The 19,287-nt window shown below is 40.4% G+C and overlaps 1 protein-coding gene across 2 annotated transcripts in view; it reads left to right on the top strand.

The window, feature by feature from the left end:
- Positions 1-16,560, top strand: part of ATF7IP2 (activating transcription factor 7 interacting protein 2) — a 39,514-nt gene extending 22,954 nt beyond the window's left edge. For both annotated transcript variants that reach the window (XM_040973349.1, XM_040973350.1), the window contains 7 exons: positions 619-714; positions 4,869-5,026; positions 10,163-10,236; positions 11,438-11,502; positions 12,288-12,363; positions 14,999-15,063; positions 15,812-16,560. In XM_040973349.1, coding sequence (XP_040829283.1) covers positions 619-714; positions 4,869-5,026; positions 10,163-10,236; positions 11,438-11,502; positions 12,288-12,363; positions 14,999-15,063; positions 15,812-16,225 — 948 coding nt within the window. In that variant the 3' untranslated portion in view covers positions 16,226-16,560. The remainder of the gene's footprint in view (positions 1-618; positions 715-4,868; positions 5,027-10,162; positions 10,237-11,437; positions 11,503-12,287; positions 12,364-14,998; positions 15,064-15,811) is intronic.
- Positions 16,561-19,287: the final 2,727 nt, after the last annotated feature.

Genomic DNA, 19,287 nt, shown 5'->3' with positions numbered 1-19,287 from the left:
ATACAGTCTGTTTGAAAATATCTTGGAATTTTTTTGTCTTTTATTCTTGTAAGGTTACTTGTTTTTGCCAACTTTAGTTCTCTTATGTACTAGTTACTATTCTTACTTACTGGCTAATGTTCTTACTTTCAGTTCTTCATTGTCATGCAAGCGTAGAATTAATTTGAATCTTTATGCTTGCATAGTCACCCTTCTGTATTGAGTTCCTGTGTCTATGGATTCAGGTAGCCAGGGATCAAAAATAATCAGGAAAAAATTGTGTCTGTTGAGCATGCACAAACTTTTTCTTGTCATTATTTTCTGCAACTCCTTACACAGTATGTACTAAATGTCATCTAGAGGCAATTTAAAATCTACAAGAGAGCGTGTAGGTTCTCTGCAAATATGATAACCATTTTGCATAAGGGATTTGAGCGTCATTGCTTGGGAAGGAGTGGGCCTTGGAGCTAATCCCTGGAGGTATAAAGAGACAACTGTATACATTTCTCATTTATTTAAAGGTGTTTAAGTCTCACAAAATTGCCCTATCAAATAATTTTCCCTCTACATTTTTTTTTTCCCCTCTACTTCTGTATGTCATGTTATTTAGTGTTCCGGTTTAATGTTTTTCTCTTTTAGACAAAAGTAACAAGGCTTCAAAGACGTGTTCAAGCAGTATTATCATTTCAGAGGAACCATACAGAACCAAATGTATCCAGTAATACAACCTATAAGGTTGGTATGAACACCTAGGAGTCTTCATAACCTAGTTGACTCACATTATTAGTAGTTGGCCTATCAGAAGTGAATATGTTTCCAAGCTTAGACACAAGGTGTTGAAGGTGGTATTTCTTTTCAGTAAAGGTAGTAGGGAGGAGATTGGTGATTGCCTAAGGTGCTCCCCTTACCCTAATGCCATCTTCGTATGAGAAGTAGCTAACATATACAGGAAAGTTGAAAGAATTATAATCAAGACACAATGTCTAGGTTATACTTTAAATATTCTACTAATTCTCATCACTTGTGTGTTAGTCTAATCATCCTTCTGCATTTTGGTATCACTACGTGAAAGTACTGATGTTATTCCTGTTGTCAAGGGGTCTGCACTCCACACCCAGTTGACCGCTAAGCTGGATGACTTTCCTCAGAACAAAGCCTGTACATCTGTCCCTGTCCCTTTAAAAATCCATTTGCTGGATTGCTGGAGAGAGAGAGCACATTTTGGATCAAGAGATCTTTTGCCCCAGGATGCAGGCTTCTTGAAATAAACTTTAGGCTAACACACCGGGGCCTGGAATTGTGTGTTTTAGGAAGTTAATTCTTTGTATTAGAATTAAAAAGTTACTAATTGTAACTAACTAGTAATTAAAAAGTTAATTCTTTGTATTTTTAACAGATTAAATATAGTTCATAGATAAAATTCTTAGAGTAAAATGATATATTTCCTCCCCCCATCTTTTTGATCTTTTTTTTTTTTGTGTTTGAAATGAAGTTTTTTTAAAAAATTTTGCATTAGTGTAAAAAGACTTAATGCTTCCCCAAATGAGTTTAGCGAGTAAAAAGCAAAAAGACACTTGTTTAGTGGGAATGCAGACAATGACTATCAACCATAGTTGAATGGAAAAATGACCATTTCACCCATATTCAATAAATTTGAAAGTAATCACAGATCATTAAAACTATAACAGTATAGTATTCTAACCATTGATTTGTCAAAAGGTGTAAAAGTTTTACAGAACTGCATTTTCAACAATACTGGTTCAGACAGGCAGTTGTTTGTTTCAGTTTTAGCTCCCACATACAAGGGAGGACTTGCGGTCTTTGTCTTTCTGTGTATGGCTTATTTCATTCAGTATAATGTCCAGTTATCTTCATTTTGCTACAAATGGTAGAATTTCGTTCCTTTTTATAGCTGAATGGTATATATCATATTTTCTGTATGTGTTCATCAGATAGACGTGTTAGTTGATTACAAATTTTGGCTATTGTGAGCAGTGTTGCTAGGTCTAAGCATGGTGATGTGTTCCTCACTTGGGTATATATACCTACTAGTGGGCTTGCCGGATCATATGGTGTTGCTGAGCAATTCCCCTAATGGGGTTGTTTATGATTCCCCAGTCCAGGTCCACTCACCTGATGCACAGAAAAACCATTCTCTGACAAAAGTGGTGGATGAAGTTGGTGTTTTATTGCAGTGCACAGGGCAAGACGCCGAGCAGCTGTTGCTTAATTCCCAGGCTCCCTAATAATAGGGATGAGAACTGAGGCTGAGACACACATACATGTAGGGTTCCTGACTGGTCTGCAGTGCTGTGCTGTTGGAGTCTGGTGGGCTCCAACCCGTGGGGATGGGGTTACTTGAATGTAGTTACAGAATTTCCTTGCAGACGATGCTGGCCATTAACGTTCTTTCCTATTGGAGAAGCAAGTGACTCTGAGGAATCTCTCCCTTAAGTCAGTGAATTCCTTTTGATAAAACACTGAAAACTGGTGAATTGTGGAGCTTTTTGCCTAAAAATTTAATTATTTCTTTCTCATCTTGTATCAGTTTTTAAGTTTCCTTTGCACAGTCTTTCATCTAAGTTGTGTAATTTGTTGGCATACAAGTATTTGTAAAACCTCATTTTGCTTTAATAGCTTTAGAGCTGTAGTGAGATAGTCTGCTTATTTTTGAGACGGTTCATCTGTGTTTGTTTTCCCTTGATCAGTCTTGGTAAGGATTTTAAGACTCTATTCTCTTTTCTGGTTTCTGGTTATTATTTTCTTTGCATACTTTAGATAATTTATTCAGTTTCTAGCTTCTTCCCAAGTTAAAAAAAAAAGCTTAACTTTTCTTCTAGAACCATTGAAAACTGAATTTGGCTTAGTGAAACTGAGCTCAAACTCCGACACCAGAGCTGTGATAAAATATTTTTGTTGTTGTTGGTTTTTGTTGTTTTTGTTTTTTGGTTTTTTGGTTTTTTGCAGTTGCTAAGATTGTGTTAGATTTAATACAGAATTTGGTGCCAGGAAGTTGAACAAAGACTTCAGAATGTAAGAGTGCATTTTGGAATTGGACGGTGGAACATGATATTTTTTTTTAAGTTGGAATGCCTTGGACAAACTCTTTAATAGAAATATGGATGCTGAAGACTGCCTGTGTGGTCTCAGAAGAAAATGAGTAAAGAAAATTTGTGCGATCTTCTAAAATAAAAAACACTATTGATGAGGAACATTGCTAGCTGTTGGAGAAAGGGGATCCTATTATGGAGCGCCAGTAAGCCTTAACTGAATCATGGTTATAAAGCAGTTGCATGGAAAACAGAACTTCTAAGCAGTGAACTTTAAGTCTTATTAGACTGATGACTTTTTGTGAGAAGTTTAAGGGAAAGTTTTAATACTTACTACTTCTGAAAGTGTAAGAAGGAAAAATCTGGAAAACTGTTCAGCAAAAAGGAGCCAGGGTTTGATTTTGGAAAATTCTCAGCCTATCCAGATTGCTAGATTCTAAAATTAGAAGCTCTTTGTCAGAAAAGCACGTTCTGAAGACCAAAGGTGTAGCTGAATAGCCCCTTGTCGGTGGCTTGGAAGCATCAGCTGGTCACAGTATTTCGCCACACAGAAGGCTCTTTGAGGACAGTGGGCAGATATTGTCCCAGCAGGTGTAGGTATAGATACAGTGTAGTAGGCCCTGGCTTTTTTCTGTGAACTTAGGTCCAATCATAATTGGAAATTCCTCAAAGTTCTTGCAGTATTTTCCTCTTTAATATCATTCTTTTGGCCCCAGTAGGTCTCCCATTCGGTCCCTGCACGTGTCACCTCCATGCGCAGTGATGTCACTGCAGTAGATTGGCCTGCTGCTGTCCCTGGTGTGGAACATACCCTACCACTGTTCCACGTGAGAGTGGCCCTGCTGCCACTGCAGTGGCTTGGGCTGCTGTTGTTCTGAGTGCGAAGTTCTGGAGATTGACCCCTGTCTGATGTATGTGAACACTGCCACAGCCCATTAGTCCTGTGCTGCTTCACTGACACTGCTTGGGGAATTGGACTCCCTGAGAAGTAAGGGTAAGCCACCACTGTCACAGGTCTGGTTTTTGGCACCGTTGGCACCTGGTATAGGATATATAAAAACTAACAAACACTCAGGCCCCTCAAACGTGATGTTGATCCTCCCTTGTAAGATTTTCAACCAGACTCTTCTCCCTCAAACCTTTCAGAGTTTGATGATTATCTGCTGAATTATTTCCATTGTAAAGGTAGTTTGGTGGAAAAGCAGATGAAAGGGTGTCAGGGCCACTTTGTCCTGGAATTGAAAGGATATCAAATATTCCTATACCTATAAAACCTGTTCATTTTGTAACTCTGTATATCTTCATTTTTATTCATGTAATCCCTTTGAAAAGTCCATAAATTGGGCAATCTGTTGGTTCTTTTGGATTGGTTAGTAAATAAGCATTGTAAATGCTACAAGATACCAGGTTGGGTACAAGTGCCAACATGTTTCACTCTGAGTTTTAAACTAACGTACCAACTAGACGAACATATTGGTAGTCTTATTTCTGTTTGATAAGTTTAACAGAAATTCAAACTTTCCTTGTTGAAGTCTGAGGTTTATTGGTTCCCAAAACTAATAAAAACTTGTGTAACATAGCTTTTTTAGTTAGTTTTTCCTTTGTATCCACAGTAAGAAATTGTATGTACCACCATTTGTTTCTTTGTAGGATTTTTAATTCCTTCTGAAAGAGAATACTCATCAGCAGCAATTGAAATTATAATAATTTACTGTGTTTTGCTGAACATATGTGGAAATATTGAGAATATTTGCCAAGTGAAAATTATCTATTTTTAATTTTACCTTCCTCAACTTCTTTTTTCTTTAACCCCTTTTACCTATTTTGCCCACTTAACAGGTTGCAAATTCAGAAACCGTAAATCTGGCTGAGAATCAGTCAGTTAAAAGTCTAAGTGAAAGAACGAATTCTGCGAAACATGAAGCTTCCAGCCCTTTAGAAAAAGCAAGTGAAAATATTACATTGTCAGCAGATCATGTTGAGTTTGTTTCTGAAAGGTAAGCATTTCTACAAAAAGGACATTTTGTTTTGCTTTTCTAAGATTCATTTTTATTGGAAAGTCATTTACAGAGAGGAGAGACAGAAAGATCTTCCATCCACTGGTTCACTACCCAAGTAGCTTCAGCAGCCAGAGCTGAGCTATTTGAAGGCAGGAGTGTCCTGGGTCTCCCATGCAGGTGCAGGGTCCCAAGGCTTTAGGTGGTCCTCTGCTTCTTTCCCAGGCCACAGGCAGGGAGCTGGACGAGAAGTAGAGCGGCCGGGATATGAACTGGCACCCATGTGGGATCCTAGTGCATACAAGGTGAATACTTTAGCCACTAAGGCTACTGCACTGGGCCTGGACAAGGTTATTTATGTGAGTATGTTTACACATATATACTGTTTCTCAGTTCACCATCCTTCAATTAAAATCTTCATATTTAAATGTAGACTTTTCATCTGTTATGAAGGTAGGATTGGATTTTTATGACATTACTAAATTTTGCATTGGTTGTGTTATCAGGGTTTTCCTTTACTGTGCTGGTTCTCATAACTGATAATAGTGATTGTAGAGATCCCATGGCTCACTGCAGTGCCTTCTGATTCTATTCATGAGCAGACCACGGTGCTACAAAGCAGTAGCTTTAAAAAGTTACACGAAACAACAGGAAGACTAGGGAGAAAAATACCCAAAGTTAGTTCCTTGCCTGTTAGAAATAATATTATGATAACTTCAAATAAAGGTCAACATGTTAGTTTGTTTTACTAAGTCATAACGTAGCTGAGACTTCTAATCTGTAGTCTAAAAGACTTGAGGCTGAGAACTGGTAGGATTATTTTCACATAAAAACATGATATGTGGTCCTGGCTTGGATTGGGGCTGTGAAGGAACAATATTAATGAGTTTTTTTCTCATCTTTGGTGATTATCAGTAGTTTGTGAGCTGTATGGTATTATTTATTGACATTGATTCCTTGGAAAGATTTTCGTGTTAAATAGACGAAAATATAATGACCCCACTGTTGGAACAGTATCATCCATTGAAACAACTGTTGCATGCACAGGGAAGCTGTAAAATAAAGGAGAAGCATTACCAGTCTACCCCAATCATAGCCAAATTCTTAGTGTTTGCAGGGGCTTATGTGCAATTTTGACTCTTTAGGAGGTACCCTTACATATATATACAAGATTGAATTCAAATATGTAGGGAATCAGTTGTATACTTCCTATATCAGCAAGAAATTAAAAATTTGAAAAGCTATAGTATTACAATATCAAAACATCAGGTACATTCAATCAGGGATTAAAACTGAATAAAATTTAAAAACATTGATAAAAAATAGTTCAGTAGATGTTGACTTTTTGGGCAAAGCAGTATTATGAAATGTTTAGACTTTTAAGTTAATTTTATATATAGAGTAGAACTTCTGTCAGTGTCCAATGTGATGTTTTATGCATTAAGCTGAGTTATAAAATGTATTTGTAAATGTAGTGGGCTAAGAAGCCAAGATAAGTGAAATGATAAAGTACAAGGAATTTGCTATCAAATGGCATATCAGGATACTACAAAGCTACAGTAATTAGGCAGACATTGGCAGGTGCTAGACAAGTGGATAATTGTGAAAAGTCCAGACACCCAGACATACATGATGGCGATTGTATATCAATTTTTTAGTGATTTAATCCTCAGCAAAAGATGCTATTTTAATTTGCAAACAAAAAAAATGTGACACACTACCCCTTAGAAAAACAATAATTTCTGGATTGAGGAGCTATCTAAAGGAAAAGCATAAAGGTCTTAGAGTAATAGAATGTGAATTTGGATACAGGAAGATTTCTCTTTTAAAATTGCTATTTATTTGAAAGACATAGAAACATAGAATTTCATCTGCCTTGTTCACTCCCTCAGTGCCCACACGAGCTGGGGCTGAGCCAGGCTGGAGCTGGGAGCACAGTCCCGGTTTCCCACATGGCTGCTTCTCTAGTACAACCTTACAGGAAGCCAAAATTAGGAGGCCAAGACTTGAACACAATCCAGTGTGGGGCACTGATGTCCAAACAGCTACCTAACTACTGCACCAAATGCCTCTGGGGAAAGATTACCTAACACAGACGTTCAAGGAAAAATCAACCAGTTGCCAGATTACAATGAGAAACTTCTTTTCAAAAATCCATCATGTGGGGAAAGATACTCTGAGCACATGTATCCTGTGAAGGACTGTTACCAGTGAGCTAGTGCCAGAGGAGGAGTTCAAAGTGTTTGACTGTTACTGATGAGAGAGCGGCAAGAGAGAGTTCAAAGTGTTTGAGTGAAAGCCAAATGATACAAGAGAAATCGGCAAAAGACATGTATGACCACTTCATGAGAAAGGAACACCAAATGGCCGTCAAACATGAAAAGGTGTTTAACTTAGAATTGGGAAGATGCAAATTAAGACCATTGTGAGAGAATATATCAGCAAGGAGAAAATAAAGCATTTCAAAATCTGACAATACCAGCCATTAATGAGGTTTGAAAGTAAAGGGAATGAATTGCTGTTCTTTAATATTTTGCTACGGGGTGCAGGACTCTAGGGACTATTTGACATTACCTATAAATAATGAAGATGTATATATCACTGGTGCAGTAGTTCCATCATTTGATTGATAGACATGTGCAACAGGATGCCTCTGTAAGAAAATTTATTAGGAGCTTTTTCCATTAACAGCTGAAAACCAGAAACTGGCAATCCAAAAGATCATATATGGAGAAATCTGTCCACCCCCCAGTTATAGAAGAAACCCTAGTGCAATCCAGACAGGTGGAAGTGGTACAATAATGAATAGGAAGGGACCTCAGACACATGGGAAAATTTGAGTTTACGCCCACAAAAACATTGTTGAGAAGTAGCCTAGAAAGAATAGTATGGTTCCATTTAAGAGAAGCTCAAACAAGACAAAATCTATTACTTAGGGATCTAAAGCTAGACACAGTATAGAGAGCAAAATAAGTTATAGCTGTACATGCTGTTTATGAGGGCAAGTTTATTTTAAATATTTACATGAATGATTTTACTACATTTTGAGTAACAGATGTTATAATTATTCAGTAGAAAATGTATTTTTTAAATCCTGTATGAAAATTATTCCCTTAAACAAATATTGTACTTAACGCAATCCTGCTGGTGTGTGTGGGGCTCATAAGTCTAATCTTAATACTTATTTTCTGTTCCATCTCAAAATTTATTTTCACTTACCTGAAGGCAGCGAGACAGACTATCCACTGGTTCAGTCCTCAGATGCCTGCATAGTCAGAGCTGGACCAGGTCAAAGTGTGGAATCCAGAACATTCGGGGCTGCCACTTGGGTGTCTGAGCCAAGACATCCCACTTCTCAGGGTGCACGTTAGCAGGAAGCTCATACGGGACGTTGGCGCTTGCAGGCAGATTAGCCAGTTGCCATCATGCCGGCCCCTAAATGCAGTTTGATAGTCTAGTTTTCACATGGATGCTGCATCTGTTTTTATTATTTTCTTAAAATCGTTAACTGTCGTTATTTTCATGCCTTTGGACATCCTGTAGATCGGTTTTTCTGTGAATTTCCAGGAATCTGTGGACATACTTGATAATTTCTGTTATTGAGGCTATAGATGACAATCTTGCTATAGATAGAGTGCGCCTCTGACTGGCCTCCCGTCAGCGCAGGCCATGGAAGGCACAGGTGATGGCCCTGTAATCGGCATTGGTCCCAGTCCAGCCTTGACTGTTGCAAGCATTTGGGGAGTGAATCACAGATGGGTGCTATCTTCTTGTCTCTCTGATTCTCATTTAATCTGCACAGGAAAACTAAAGGAAATGAACAGTGAAAAATAAAAGAAGTAAGAATAAAAAAACTTTAAAGGACAGACGTCATCCATTAACCAAAAAAGTACTATTAAGCTATCATTCAGCTATCATTCCATCCAAATTGTTTTGTCCATTTGATAGAGTCTCAGTCAAAATTCCAGCAGCCTTTTTTGTAGAAAGTAGCAAAGGTGTTGAAAAACCTTTATGAAAATGCAAAGACTTTGAAGATGAAAACATTTTTATATAACAAAGTTGGAAGGCTTAGACTCCCCACATTCAAGACTTACTCTAAGGCTGCAGAGCACTGGCTTGCCTAGGGGAGGTGTTATCGCCCAGTGAGCGGGCATGAGCACTTGCAACCCCTACCTTTACAACAAAGATGCCAACACCATTTAGTACACAAAATATTTTCAACAGATATTGTTAGAAAATAGAGGGTGAATGTGATACCAAATCCAAAATTAACTCAAAATGTGTCAGGCCAAAATGCGAGAAAATTGTATAATAACGCTATATAGAACATTGATGAAGCATTTTGATGAGCTTAAACTTGTAAAATGTCAAACTTGATACAGTATGTACCCTAGTAATTATAGTCAGCTAAGACTCCCATATCAAAATACATGGAATTATTCAATTCCAAACGTAGCTCCTGGCTCCAGTTTTCCTGCAGAGAGGAAGCAGTAATACCCCGGTCATTAGGTTCCTGCCATTCGTGCTCAAGACCTGGGTGCAGCTCCTCCCGGCTTCCCGGCTCCCCAGCTCCAGCCCAGCCATGGCTGTTGCAGGGATCTGGGGAAGAAACCCGACAGACAGGACATGTGCGTGTCCGTGCATATGCTTAAAAATTCAGATTTGATACAATTTATAAAATGTCGGGGTGAAAACAGATCTTTAGCTCAGAATATTTTATAACCATAATCAGAAGTGTTTGCTATCACTGCTTGAGTTTAGAAAATTCATGGTAAATATTGCTGCTGGAGTGATATAACGGAGATTAGTGGGTTTTTATTGTAATGGCTTTCTTTCCAGCTACATGTGTTTGGGCTAGTACATGTGCTAGTGAATTTTGTGGTTTTTTTTTTTTTTCCTATTTAAACACTGTATGTTTGATATTCAGTGTGAATAAATCCTTATTAAGTATAATGGGTCTATTGTTACTGGATTTCCTCGAACTTTTAGCTATATAATTGGATCGGTAATACATTCCTGTTCACAATTGCGCAATTAAAACATGTAATAAAATGCTAATGTAGGGGAATTATAACCATTAATTGCATGTTTAAGCCTGATTATGCATGTTTATTTTTCTTTTCAATTTTATTTTAGTAACAATGATGATGTTTTGTTGATTTCTGTGGAAAATCCTAATTTGACAGCTCCAATTACATCAAAACCAACAGGTATCTTAAATTGATTAGCATATGATCTACCAAATTCAAAAGTTAATCTTTATGAAAAATCTTAATTTATATTTATTCTTTGAAATGTTCTAATTTATATCTGTTGAATAGTACCTAAATAAACCAGTGATTCCTAATTATCATTCCTTTCTGCTCATTTTATTGGTTTAGGACTTTTGCACTGTGTTTATCACAGCTTCTGCAAGCCATAAAACTGTGTTAACGAACATGCCTTTTTGAATTGCCAGCCTTGTCTGCATGCTAGTACTGCTGGTTTGTTTTTTGTCTGGTTTATTAAATTATCTTGTAATTCACCTATTAAATAATCTTGTAATTTACATTAGGTCTAAAGCTTGTCTTTTTCTTAGCTTTGATTTCTTTTGATTTCTGCCTTTTTTTGTAACACTTTACTGCTTTTTAGAGTTTGTAGGTTTTTATTTCTATGAAACTTTCACTTTAGATCTCCAGTGAGAAATTTCTTGTTGCAATAGCCATCTTCTCTGGCCCTGAAGTTTTTATCAGACATCCATTCTTTACTATATTAGAATATTCACATTTTAATTTTAGAACACTTTTCCTCCATTTCATGTCTTTTTAAATATAGGTGACTGTGCTGGCACACTGGTCTGGTTAACAGATTTAGCAGTGACCAGGCCCAGGGCGCCCATCAGCTATTAGCTGCCCCTCTCCAGTAGGGTTATGCTTGCCTAGGATAGTGCAGCCTCGGCCACTGCCCACAGCTGAGAAGAGCTTTTTTTTTTTTAATTCTATGGTATAATTTCGTAGGCTTTTTCTCCATTTCTAAAGCCACTTAATTGTCCTCTGGTTTGGGCTGTAACGACAGAATCAGAGATTACTAAAGATGTGAAGCATTTTCCTAAGGCTTCCTGCCGGCCTCGAGAAGAAAGTTCTTCAGCCATGTCAAGCAGTCCATTCTGAAGAAAACAGTATGTTCATTTCCAAGCTTATTTTTTCAAATGCTGGAATATTGTCCAGATAGATGCTCAGGAAAAAAAAAATTACTAGTTATTTGTAAAGTTACAGAAGCAAAAAAATCTTTTGATTCATAATTACATTTTATAAACTGTATTCACCATCTTTGGGACAAGGTCTAAAGAATTACTTTTATAATTATATGAAAAGAGCTCATTAGCATTCCCATTATTGTGTTTGAACAGTCATCTACTTAATTCTCTTTCAGATCTGAGGAAGGTTTCGTCAACAGGAAATTCTAGCAGTTCACTTAATGCTGACACAGAAGTTATGGTGGGTAATAAATAGTATCTTTGATTATTCATTTAAATATGTTCTTGGTGTTTTAAAATGTACTGTGTGTACGATAACTTAGTTTTGTCATTCATTCTTTTCCTGTCTTCACAAATGAGGTGAGGGTGGTTGCTTCAGTGGGTGCTGCATCCCTAATCATGGGATGTTCCAGTTAAGATTAAATATTATATTAATGAGCTGAGAAATTGCCTGAGTAGTGAACGTAACCAGGTTCCCATCCAGCTTACACATTGTTAAAGTCTGACACATTAACATAATTGAGAAATTTGTGACTAGTTAGCATAACCAGGTTCCTATCCAGCTCATAATGGATTAAGGTCAGACTGGTTAGAAAACTAGTAAATTATTGTGTCTTCAGTTAGCATCCACCATGTTTCTTTCTAGTTTATAGAATGTATTACTGTAATTGAGAAATTAATGTCTGAATAGTTAACCATAAGGAAGTTGTGGTCTAACTTGCACACTGCATTAATGTCTGACTGGTTAACATTAACTGGTAAAGAAATGTGTGACTAGCTAGCATGACCAGGTTCCAGTCCAGCTTGCACATTCAGAGGCAGAGAGTTCATGGTAAACAGTTGCAGCTGTACACCAGCTTTGTTTAGACTTTCTTACACTCTCAGAAACCATTCAACAGAAGAGGTTATCTTTACTAAATTAAACCAGTGTTCAATTTCTAGCTTCTCAATCGTAGTTTTAAAATTATATCTCACTTTTTAAAAGCATCTCTTAAAACTTTGTGTTTTTTTTTGACACCTTCTCAGGCTACAGAATTGAAGAAACTTGATTCTATAATTGATTTGACAAAAGAAGGCCTATCCAGCAGCAACAGCGACACAAGTAAAGGACTTACTTTTTCTTTTAAATATCTCTTAAGAAAGTAGAAAGCATAATACCTGGATTTTATAAATACTTAGAAACTTAGTCTTATTGTGCTTTCATGTGGATTTATTTTAAATTGCTTGCAGTTTTATCACATGTAGATTAACTGTTCACTACAGTCTGAGAGTAGAACTGTCTTTGCCATGTTCCCCTTAATTAGCCATACCTACCTCCTGTTCCCAGTCACTAACCCTAGCAGCCACTTTGTGATTAATTAGATATAACTGAGTTTGTGAGTGTTAGATAAATGCAGTGGTACAGTCAATATACTGAGACTGGCATTATTCCTTCAGCTTAATTCTCTTGAGCATTATCTACCTTGTTACGTATCACTAATTGCTTCTGTTTGTCGCATCGTGGTGATAGACCTGGGTATGGATTTCCCATGATTGTTTATCCTTCACCCATTGGAAGGCCTCTGGAGTGTGTGGGGCCATCGTGAGCCTCTTGTCCCCTGACTGAAAAGGGAGCACAAGAAGAGATGAAAAGCTTTAGAAGGAAAGTAGCTGCAGAACCCTTTGTCTGAGATGTAAGCAAAAATGAAATATACTCTCCTGGGGCTAAGATATAAGTAATGAAAAGTATAAACTCATGTTTAATAATTTAAATAAACTTAAAGATAAACGCAAAACCATAAAAACACATCATAATCAAGTTCCTAAAAAACAGTGATAAAAATTGATATACTACAGATAGGAGAACAGAGAAGTCCCAGATTGCCGGCTAAAACTATACGAGCTAAAGGAACGTCCACTGACTTCGTTTAAAGCCTGGGGGACTATCCGCCTAAAAATCTGTAGCCAGCAAATGCATACATCCTTCAAAACTGAAAGTAAAATTAGGACTTTTCAAATGAAATGTATTGCCAGTGAATTTTATCAAATGCTAAGTTCTTTAAGTAAAAGGAAAATAAAGTGTTAACGTATGAGAACAACAGTGCAAAGGGGAGGGTACGGGAGTGGAAGTCTTGCTGTTAGGGTCTTACATTAGATCAGTTGTTTGGAGATACAGGTAAGTTAAAGATGCAAAAAGTAACATCTGCAGCAACAGTTTTCTTTTTTAAGATAAACAGAGGAAGATATTCCATCCGCTAATTCTCTCCCCAAGTGGCTGCAATGGCCGGAACTGAGCTGATCTGAAGCCAGGAGCTTCTTCTGGGTCTCCCACACGGGCACAGGGTCCCCCACGGGACTTTCCATTTCTCCCTCTCCCCTTCCGCCCTTCCTCTCTCTCGCTCCTGCTCTCTTTTGCTCTAGCTTCATCTCTTATCTCTGTCTCCATCCACTGTCTCTCCCCATCTCTCCCTCTCTTCATCTCTCTCTGCCAGCTCCATCTCTCTCTCTCCTTGGTTTCTCTCTTCGTCTGCTCCATCTCTGCCTCTCCCTGCCGCTCTCCACATCTCCCTGACTCCCCTTCCCTTTGTCTCCTCCCCTGTTATCTCTCCCACTCCCCCCCTTTCCCTCTCGCCCATCATCTGTTTACGTCCTCCCCTCATCCTCCTTCTAGTCAGCATACTCCTTGAAAAGAATTTTAAAAATTTCATTTGGAGCAGGGTGCGGTAACCTAGTGGCTAAAGTCCTTGCCTTGAACACGCTGGGATCCTATATGGGTGCCAGTTCTAGTCCTGGCGGCCCTGCTTCCCATCCAGCTCCTTGCTTGTTGCCTGGGAAAGCAGCTGAGAGAGGACGGCCCAAAGGCTTGGGACCCTGCACCCACGTGGGAGACCCGGAAGAGGCTCCTGGCTGCTGGCTTTGGATTGGCGCAGCTCCGACCATTACAGTCACTTGGGGAGTGAATCATTAGACGGATGATCTTCCTCTCTCTCTCTCCTCCTCTCTCTCTCATATATACACACACACACATATATACAGAATCTGACTTTGCAATAAAAATAAATTTTTAAAAAAGTTTCATTTAGAGCATTCATGAAGTATATTATGTGATTGTCATTGGTCATACAAGTAGACACAAGATGGTTTTTATTAATCTATTCAAAATTCTGAAGTTTTGAGCTTCTGAGCTATCCGTAATACCTTCCAACATAAACCCCCTAACCAACTCCATCTGTACTCAGACTCTGCTCGTGCCTGCTACACTTTGTCAGCCCCCACACACGTTCTGTCTTCTCTATCCCCCTCCCTGTTCTCTACCTCCCTGTATTTTTGTTTCTCCTTTCTTTCCACAGTCCACAATTTATACCAAATTCGTTTCAAACTAATACAACCCCCCCATTAGTAGAAATTCCTTTTGCCCTCACCTACCTTTTTTTTAAATTTATTTGTAAGACTTGTGTGTTCTGTGTGGAAGTGAATGTGCTGCAGACATCCTCTGTGGTCTAACGTGGGCAAGTCCTCCTCTAGGCTAACTGAGCACAGCCCCTCATCCATGTGGACACACTGCCTGATGTAGTTACCCTTAAGGAAGGAAAATTCTCTACCTTTGGGGGGAAAAACACCCACTCAAAACTATCTCCATATGCCATGTGTTGGTATTTTTAGTTCATACTTGAACACACAGCTGTGAACTATTTGCTTAAAGGCTGTTGAACTGGTTATTGCAGATACATTTTATTTTCTCAATCTTGTGTTCATAGGAAGTCCAGTATCCACCTCGGAGTCAGTGTTGAAAACAACCCCAGAGGCACCGGATGCAGCCAAGGTACGGTGATCAAATGCTCTCTGAAGGCCATGCATTCCAAATTAAGTGAGGAATTAATTTAAATGATACCCTGGTATAGTGAGTGAAGCTACCACCTGTGGCACTGGTGTCCCATCTGCTCCACTTCCAATCATACTGCTGTGAAAGCAGCTGGAGATGGCCCATGAGACCCAGAAGAAGCTCCTGGCTTCAGCTTGGTCCAGCTCGAGCCATTTGGGAAGCAAACCAATGGAGGGACAGTCTCTATTTTAAAAAGTAAGATCTGGTGCTGGTTGGGATACCTGCGTCCCGTGTTGGAGATCCTCGTTTGTGCCCAGGAGCAGAGGTGGCCCAGGCACGGGGCCTCGGCTAACCTGGCTCCGGCCATGGCAGGCGTTAGAGGCGTGAAGCAGCACAGGAGCACTCTGCCCACCCTTGTTTCTCTGCCTGTCAGAATAAGTAACAGTAATAGCCATTGTTGGCGGAGGGAAATGGGCGCCCTCGTGCACTGACAGTGTTCATCATAATGAGTAGGTTTTGGGGACAGAATTTGGAAATTCAATGAACATTGTATCAACCGTCTGCAATTTAAACCCATTGTGGACTGCTGATCTTCCGAAGTACCGAATTCCTTAACTCCAACAGAGGCTGAACCCAGCTTACCTATTTATTCTTGAAACATTCGTGTTGGTTTGCTAAATGGCTTAAGGAGTAGTGATGCGATGTATAACCTCTTTAAAATAATCTATATCTACAAATGTGGTTTTAGGTTCTGGACTCCTTTGCACACCTGCCACCCCTCCCAGAGCCACCACCGCTATTACCTGAGCTGGTAGACAAGCTTCGAGACACACTCCCTCCCCAGAAGCCTGAGCTCAAAGTGAAACGGGTTCTGAAGCCCAAGGGCATTGCTCTGACGTGGAACATCTCCAAAATCAACCCCAAGTGTGCACCTGTGGAAAGCTACCACCTCTTCCTGTGCCACGAGAATGCCGGTAATAAGCTGATTTGGAAGAAGATTGGAGAAATCAAAGCCTTACCGCTCCCAATGGCCTGTACTTTATCTCAGTTTTTAGCTTCCAACAAGTATTATTTTACTGTCCAGTCAAAGGATATTTTTGGGAGATATGGACCATTTTGTGATATAAAATCTATCCCTGGGTTTTCTGAAAACCTTACCTAAAAGAAGTGTCTTCAGTAATTACATATTGTGTGCTGTATGTTCTGTTTTCATGTTTGGGCTTTTATTTTACAGTGTCTCAAGCACTACTTGCCATTTAAAGGGCCAGTTCAGATTGGGAACCCTGTCACAGGGACAGGTGCTTTTCATATATTGAGTCATATGTTTTCATGAATTTCTGAATTAGTTTTGTACTCAGTAATGTGCTTCTGATGTCTGCGTTGTGAAAGATGACACTGTCATGGACCCATGTGGCTAAGGTGCGTTGAGCAGTGCCTTCAGTAACCACAGAGTTACCGCTGCTTATATCCGGGCCCTAGAATAAAATCGGCCGTGGACTGTTTTGTCGACAGCTGTTGGTGACTGGCTTGTTGGTCAGTTTAGCTACAAGAAAGAGGCCATTCCTAGGCTGCATCTCCACGAAGGTGATGTGACGTCCTCCCATTCTGTTCACGTTCAGAGTGCAATGTGTATGCCTCCTTTTTGTGGGGCGTAGGGTCCATGTCAGTCTTTTGAGGGAAGTAATCTCTTAAGTCTGTGTGTCGTTATGTCTAAATAACATGTTCTATGTACACAAAACAGTGCCTCTTAGGAAAGCATCATATGACCTACTGTTTCAACCTCAAATGTAAGTTACTTGATTGCCTAAATAGCTACCATTTGCTCATTTCCTGGTTGCTGTCAGTATTCAGAGAACATAACACTAAGAGGCTCATGCTGATGTCTCGTGCACACCTGTACCTAGAGAACACTGAATGAGGCTGTGACTAAACGTGGCCCAGAGACGGCAGTGTCCTCCAGGGCCTAGTGCGGGCCAGTTACAACTGCAGCTGGCCTGTGGAGAAAACAACCCTGCCTGTGAGAATGTTGGAAAGAAGGGCATTCTTCCTTGATATACGTTCTGGGATTTAAAAAATGAGTGCTTTCCCTTGATTTGTGAATGCTTTAACATCTTCACTAAGAAAAGTGTTTTTTGTAGGTTTTTTTTTTTCCTTCAGGCTCCAGTGTTTGTCTAAAACATAACAAAGAGCCAGATTCTATACCCTACATAGTGAGGAGAATTGGCCTCCTCGAGGTTCACCTTAGGCTCAGGGACTGCAGGGGGATGGGAGATGCCCTGCAGTGCAGGACAAGGAGTTCATCTTGGGCAAGGCTTGGACCCTCGGGGTGATGCGAATTAGCAAAGACCTGGCACCAAGAGCAAGATCTTGAAGGCCATCACTGAAGTTGAAGCTACTGAAAAAGCATCTGCAAGCCTGATGAGTTCACATGCCTCAAGGAGATTTCACACTGAAGGCGCCAAGGCAGACAGCTTTGAGGGGGACCTTCAGCAGCATCACCGTCTCCTTTGTAGAAGCAAAGGCGAGAGTCTCCATCTCACTACCATTGACACAGGAAGAGAGTCAGGCTAAGGACAGACGAGCACCTCACCCCAGGAAGCAAGTGTCTGTCTTCCTTAAGCCACAGAACCACACTAACCAGTGCGCTAACATTGGTGATACCATAAAAAGCTAAGGGGCCACACACAACAGCCACGAAGCCCAGGGCCTCCGCCTTGAGCACATAAGAGAGGAACCTGTGCTGCAACTTACTGGATTTTAACGTTGGGACTGCTCATGTACATCACAGTCCATCACATATACTCATACTCACACCCAGGGCCACAGATGTAGGGAACAGTGTCGTGACTGCCTGGTGCTCTAATGGCCACAGTTACACTGTGCATACCATACTGAAGTGCTCGGACACATGGAACATGAAAAGTGCTCCAGCTTGAAACCCCAGATACACAGTCTGGTTTTACCAGAGCACATTTCTAAGCTGCAAGGTAAAAGGAAAGCAAACCTTTGGTTCTCCGTGAGAGGGACCCTCTGACACAATATGAAGCACAAGGTGGAGGAAGTTAGGGTTTCAGACAGTGTCTCTGTAGTTAAGTTGGAGCTGCCTGTGCCAGGATTGCAGTTTGCGGCTGGGTCAAGATTGGAAAATACTTCCTGAAATGTTGGAAAGCACAAGTGGAACAGGCATTGTGAGGACAGGGCATCAGTGTGGCAGGTGGAGGGCTTGTTCCCAACACCGTGACCTCACAGCTCCCTTTGCTATGCAGTGACGAGGTGCGTGTGTGTGCCACACCGTGCTTTCTCAGCCTGTGACTCCAGCACGTGAAGGCTGTAGTGTGCAGACAGATGCACAAGCAGCCTTGCTCCCGGCTGGCTTGACCCAAGCTGGCTCCAGGCTCAACACCAGACGCACGGAGACTGCGTGGCCTTTTCTACCATTGGTCACCCTTGGCCCTTGTTCTGGGAAGTTGAATAGCATGGCAGTTTGCCCAGCCTTCAATGGAAAGCAGCATGTGCCATACACTACTGGGCTACAGAATGGATGCTCGGGTCTGGAAGCAAGATTTGGGCAGCTCCTTCCATCCTTCTGAGCCTCCTGTCTGCAAAATGAAGGCAGTGCAGACCTGTACTCAAGAACTGCCTGCTTCTTCCTAAGCCTGTATCCACCTCCTCTTTCCCTTCACCCTTCTCCCTTTTTCCTTATGTAACCAGTTCTGTGTGAGACTAGCACAGAACTTTTCTTGTATCTGGAGGGAGGGGAGAGGCCACACCCAGCCTCGCACCCATCCCAGGGTCCCCAATGTGGGGCATGCTGCCAACTCTTGGCTGGTGTAGTTGATCAATTTGTTTTTTAATTTACATCTTTTTTTTAAGAAAAAAATATTTTCATTGGAAAGTCAGATTTACACAAAGAAGAGGTCCTCTGTCCACTGGCCCACTCCTCAAGTGGCCATAGCAGCTGGAGCCAAGGGAGCCTCCTCTAGGTCTCCCATGCAGGGGCAGGGTCCCAGGGCCTCAGACCATGCTCTGCTCCCCTCCCAGGCCACAAGCAGGGAGCTGGATGGGAAGCAGAGCAGCCAGGACAGGAACTGGCACCCACATGGGATCCCAGCAAATGTGAGGTGAGGATTTAGCCACTCAGCCACCATGCCAAGTCCTTAGTAAGTTCTTTCAAGTAACAATAAAATAAATAAACCTCTTAAAAATATAAAAGATATTTCAAAT

Source organism: Ochotona curzoniae, unplaced genomic scaffold (assembly GCF_017591425.1).
Source record: "Ochotona curzoniae isolate NIBS_2020 unplaced genomic scaffold, NIBS_Ocur_1.0 contig_2321, whole genome shotgun sequence".
Classification (NCBI taxonomy): Eukaryota; Metazoa; Chordata; class Mammalia; order Lagomorpha; family Ochotonidae; genus Ochotona; species Ochotona curzoniae.
Note: the sequence above shows the minus strand (reverse complement) of the source record. Positions and strands in the feature narration are given on the sequence as shown.